General features: G+C 45.3%; 1 protein-coding gene across 2 annotated transcripts in view; it reads right to left on the reverse strand.

The window, feature by feature from the left end:
- Positions 1 to 2,977, reverse strand: part of FDFT1 (farnesyl-diphosphate farnesyltransferase 1) — a 42,094-nt gene extending 39,117 nt beyond the window's left edge. Inside the window, exon 1 of one of the 2 annotated variants that reach the window (XM_006864322.1) lies at positions 2,832 to 2,977. In XM_006864322.1, the coding sequence (XP_006864384.1) occupies positions 2,832 to 2,930 (99 nt within the window). In that variant the 5' untranslated portion in view covers positions 2,931 to 2,977. The remainder of the gene's footprint in view (positions 1 to 2,831) is intronic. The other variant, XM_006864323.1, reaches the window with a different exon arrangement.
- Positions 2,978 to 5,715: the final 2,738 nt, after the last annotated feature.

A 5,715-nucleotide genomic window follows, 5' to 3' on the forward strand; every position in this document is an offset into this window, starting at 1 on the left:
CAAAAGTAGACATTTCGTGGCAAGGTGGGGAGTGATTAACTACTTTGCAGGCTGGGAGCAGAGGTCCTTAGAACGATGAAGGGAGCAGAGTGGAGAGCGGAATCCTACCCAAAGAGGCAGAGATCCCTGAGATGGAGGCAGAGATGATGAAGTGGAGAAATGGAGCAGCTGGGGACTCAGGACCCAGGGAGGGAGAGGGGAAGTGTGCTGACGACTGGGGGGAGGGGGGAGAGCAGGTTTATAGGATGTACCCTTTCATTGATTGGTGATGCGTGGAGGGGATTGTAACCATGGCAATGAAACAATATAAGATAGGATGAATGTAAAACTGATGTTCTCCCATGTAAACTGTCACATAATTCACAATAAAACTTAAAAAAAAAAAGAGAATCTCAACAAGAAAAAAAATTACCAAGGGGCAATCACTATGTATACTAAGACTAGTTTTGAAGAGCAGCAATCTTTGAAAACACGACTTACCCTGCCTTTCCAACACACCTCCTGCACCCTGAGGAGTGAGTGGCAAGGTAAATAAATGTACTTCCCTATCTCCTTCCCCATTATTCTTTTTCCTGTCACCTGTTTCAGTACTTTACCTTATATAAAAATTTCCCTAAATTACCAAGAACACAGGAAGGTGTAACTATTCAACATACTATGGAAGACACTACTCACTAAAAAAAATTTCAGTTGATTGCTAGAAGCTACAGGGGAGAACAAGGAGCTCTGGTAGCGTAGTGGTTACGAATCAGGCTGCGAACCGCAAGATCAGCAGTTTGAAACTACCAGCTGTTCTGCAGGAGAAAGATGAGGCTTTCGGACTATGAGTCGGAACCAACTCCAGGGCACACAGCCACCACCACCACAGGGAAGAACAGCTCTAGCAACAGTGTTGTCTCTCCCTAGATGTTTGTTTTCAACTGTTGCCTGAGATTAAGTGCACTCCCAAGGAAATCTCAAGTGACAGAAACAGAAATGAAGGACATGTCAAGAAAAAACATCCTATGGTTTGACCTGCAGAGACTGAATTCCCAGACTGCAGGCCTCAAGCTCAAAGGCATTTTAGGATGACATTTCAGCCATGGGGTCTGAATAATATTGTAACTGCTGCCATGGGGTCGATTGTGAATCATAGCAACCCTATGTAGGGTTTCCAAGATTATAAATCTATACAGGATTTTTGTTTTGTTTACATTGAGATGCAACCCATACCAACCCCCAAGATGGATTGGCACAGTGGCAGCAACAATGGTCTAAAGCACAGCCACAATTGTGAGGTCGGAGCAGGACCAGTGTTTCATTCTGTTGAACGTAAGGTCGCTATGAGATGGTACAACTCGACAACTGGACTGCACCTAACAACTTTTTTAATGGAATGACCACACTAGTAAATGATCTGGAAAAAGTAAGCTACCATGAATAACTAAAGGAAGAACACAGAACAATTGGCTTTTGTATTTAGCAGAATAAGAGCATTCTCTTAAAATACTTCATATGTTCTATTACAAAATAATTAGACTATGGCTCCAGAAGTGGAACAAAGGGTAGAAGTTGCAGGAATACGCATTTGAGCTCAGCATCAGAACACTCTGAAAATGGCCTAGTCTGAGCTGGAGAGGTAACAAATTACCTGTGACTGGTGGTGTTCATAAGGAAATGGTACATAGACACATTTGAGATTGTAAAGCAGTAATTATTATTTTAGATGGTAGAGCCATGTAAGAATCTGGTAATAGTGAACACTAGCCTCCTCCAAAAAAATGCAAATATATAATAACATAAACATTTGAAATAATTTCAGATTGGTCGGAGGGAAGAAATCTATTATTAAACATATTTATTGAGCAAGGCACAGGAAGAATGAATGTATAGCTGAATTTTAATTCTTCCTCAAAAGGCTAATCCCTAATTTTAGGCAGAAGTGCTTTGTCCCTTCTTATGCCATCAAGGTTCTGTAAATTTATCTTGCTTAAAAAGTTTAAGTTTACCACTACATTTGGTTCTGATAGAGGGCACAGTAGATGGTTCCTGATACAACAGATGGTGTAACCAGAATAGGAAGGATGAGTAAGACTTCATACCAGAAAAGACAATAATATTGTAACCTTTGCATAGTCCACTGTTGTTGTTGCTGTTGTTAAGTGTCGTAGAGTGGGTTCTGACTCATAGCGACCCTGTGTAGGGTTCCTGAGGAGCGGCTAGTGGGTTTGAATTGCTGATCTTGTGGTTAGCAGTAGTGCTTATCCTACAGTGCCACACCAGGACTCCCGGAGTTCATAAAGGTCACAAAATTCTCTTGCATGTCCCCTCCCACTTAATCTAACCATAAAATCTCAAATTTGCAATTTACCCTAAGGAGTCAAGTCCATTACTACTCTACAGCGACCCTACAGGGGAGAAATGCCCCAGAGTTTCCAAGGCTGTCAATCTTTGTAAAGCTGACGGCCACATCTTTTTCCAGCAATCCATTTAAACAAGTACCAGTAAATGTCATTCCTCACTGAGAGAACAAAAATGTAAAACAACTATCTGAAAATCAATATCCTGAATGGGCAGAAACATCTCAAACGCCAGGCAGCCACGCGCGGAGGGGGGGAGGGGAGAGGGGCGGGAGGAGGGAGGAGGGACTGGAGGAATAAATCGGACCCTGAGTCCAAGGCTAGCGGTCGCCAGGAAGTTGCGGGAGTTCTGGGAGTCAACGCGAAGTCTGCAACGTTCGGCGTCCGCCTGGCCGCCCACCCGCCTCGCCCGCGGCCCCTGCCCCGGCCCAGGACAGAGCCCTCCAGCCTCGCAGCCTCCCGCCCAGCCGAATGCAGGGATGCTCGGCCCACCTGGTCCATCTTCTGCATCATCTTCCGGCTGCCTCCCATCTGGAACCGCAGCAGGTTGTAGAACTCCTCGGGATGTCCCAGGCACTTCACGAACTCCATCCTGGCGTCCGGTTGTGGAGTCAGTCGGACTTGAATCCTCACCTCTCTGGTACTTCAGGTTTCACAGCAGCCAAACGCTCACGGAAATAAAAGGCGGAGGAACGAGGGATGGGGCAGGGAGCGGAGGAGGGCTCAAGCCGGCGGGGGCTCCGCCTACTTCTCCCCTACAACGGGCCTTGGGCCCTCGCGCCGCGGTCTGCGGACTTCGTGAGTGGACTGACGAACGCTGATTGGTCAGCGCCGCTCGCACCAGGAAGACGCCAGCCAATCGGGAGAAAAACAAACCTGGTGTGACGATTTCATCCTACGGCTTAATTGGAGGTTGATAAAGAGGCAGGTGATCGGGATTGGCGCTCCTAATTGGGCTGCGCCGTTGTTTTCTTTTGCTAGGAACTGAACCGAGTGGGAAGGCTAGAGCCAGTTTTAGGGCCTGGAAGGAGAGCTCTAGCGTGAGCTCAGGGGAGAGGATTCTCGCACTCAAGTTTTTAACATCTTATTAATAAAGCGTCAGAGCTGTTTAGTTTTGCTTGTACCTGCCCAGTTAACTTGTCAGACACACGACACTACTAGAGCAGAAAGTATTTTTCAATCGGGGCGATAGCACTAAGTCTTTATTGCCAACAACGCACTAAAATAAATGTTTGGCTGAGTCTCCCTAAACACATTCCCTGCGTACTGATCATCTTCCTCCCTAATCTCACACAGCCTCGCAGCACCTGTGCCACAGCGAAGCAATAATGCTCCCCTCTTCGGCGCCACTCCACGGCGCCACTCCACCGGAGAACGATGAGGCTTTCCGCTCCTGGGAAACCCTATACGAGGTCGGCAAGAGACGTAACCGACTCGACAGCACTTAACAACGTCTCTCATACTTCGGACAAGTTATTAGGAGGGACCAGTCCCCTGGAGAAGAATATCATGCTTGGTAAAGTGGAGGGTCAGTGAAAAAGAGGAAGACCCCAACGACATGGATTTGCACAGTGGCAACAAATGAGGATGGCAAAGGACAGGGCAGTATATCTCTCTGTTGTGCATAAGGTCCCTATGGGAATTGATTCTATAGCACCTAACAACTTGCAGGGCTTCCTTGTGTGCAAAGCACTTTTACATCTCGCAAGGAGATGCCAACCACTCTGATACTTCAATACCCTCTTCACAATTGTTTTAGATACCACTTAGTCCCACAAAAAGAATTGGAAATGTTACTACTACTCATACAGGGGTGGCGTGTAAATTTATAGCCTAGATTTCTCTTAAGCCTTATGAACTACTTGCTACCTCAGCCTGCCTACCATCTTTTAAAACAGCAGTGACCCTCTTAAAATATGTCCGATCAGATCACTGCCCCAAACCCTACAATGTCCTCATTTACTCATAGTGAAAGCCATAGTCTCTAGGGCGGTCAAAAGGCTGTGCATAATCAACCTTCATTACCTCTCTAACCTCATCTTTTTATTTCTCTCTCTGGCCCTTGGGGCCCTATTTTGGAGTTCAGTCATTCTGCCACTTTTTCACCTCAGCTATGCACTTTGCTGGAGTCCTGGTGTGGCACCACACAATACACTAGATAGAAAGGTTGGTTTGAACCACAAGATTGGTGGTTCAAACACACCAGCCACTTGGAAATTCTATACAGGGTTGCTATGAGTCAGAACCAACTCTTAACAAATGGCACTTAACAATTCACTTTGCTAACTCCTTCATCTCCTTCAAGTCAGCTCCAGTTTCACCTCCTGTACACCCACCCTGATGATTGTATTTTTTACACTACAACATTCCAACCTCCATTGCTACTGATTCTGCTATCCTCCTCTAATTATTTATCCCTGTACTTACCATATTCTATAATGATGCACAACTTACTTATGATGGTCTGTTAAATGCAATAATTGAGATGGATCTTAGTTTTGGTCACTAGAATATTGCCTGGTAAATTCTGAGTGCACAATGAGTATTTATTGAATTGAGCTACCTCCAGGTCTGATGTCCCCCAAACACTGCAAACATGTCCATAACTGAAATCTCTCTCCCACTGGCAGTTTCCCAGCTACCTAAATACAAAATTTAAAAATGTTATTCCTAACGCCTATCTTCTCACCCTAGACCTACCCCATCAATATCATTCATCAAATCCCATAGAGAAGAAATCAATGTTTCTCACAGCTCCATCCTTGATTTAAATCACATCTTCTCTCCAATCACAAATCATGTCCATTCTTCCCTCCATCATTTATGTAGGAGCTAGATTTTTTTTTTTCTAAAATACACACCTGATTGTTACCTCCTTGTTTATTATCTTTTAATTAAAACATTCCTCAAAAGAAATGTGCTTCAAGAGAACAAACAAGATGGCGGATCGGGTGGAAGATCAGTAAGGACCTCCATCAGCAACAACACAGAACACAGGACCACGCAGGCTGCGGGGATGGTCCCAGAACTCTGAACCACATATAACGGAATATTTAGAAAGTTGGAAGGTTTACAGTTAGGGGAATTGGTAGCAGAAGCAAGAAATCCACTGCTTTCTAATTCAAGACACTCAGCTGCTCCAGGAGCTGCCATCTTGGGTAAGAACAAGCAGGGGAAGGATCAGAGCAGCCACGGATGCCTGACAGAACTGCAGAGATAAAGATGTGGACATTCTTTTCTTTTGGTATCTGTTCATTGGTCCCTTGCTGTCTGCACACCTCCATTCTGGTGACTGACTATAGGGGTGTCTGAGCTAGTGGACACCCCAGCCCCACCCTCAGAGGGTCTACTACACATGTGCACAGATCTCCTCAAA

The sequence above is a fragment of the Chrysochloris asiatica genome, unplaced genomic scaffold (genome assembly GCF_000296735.1).
Source record: "Chrysochloris asiatica unplaced genomic scaffold, ChrAsi1.0 scaffold00064, whole genome shotgun sequence".
Taxonomy (NCBI): Eukaryota; Metazoa; Chordata; class Mammalia; order Afrosoricida; family Chrysochloridae; genus Chrysochloris; species Chrysochloris asiatica.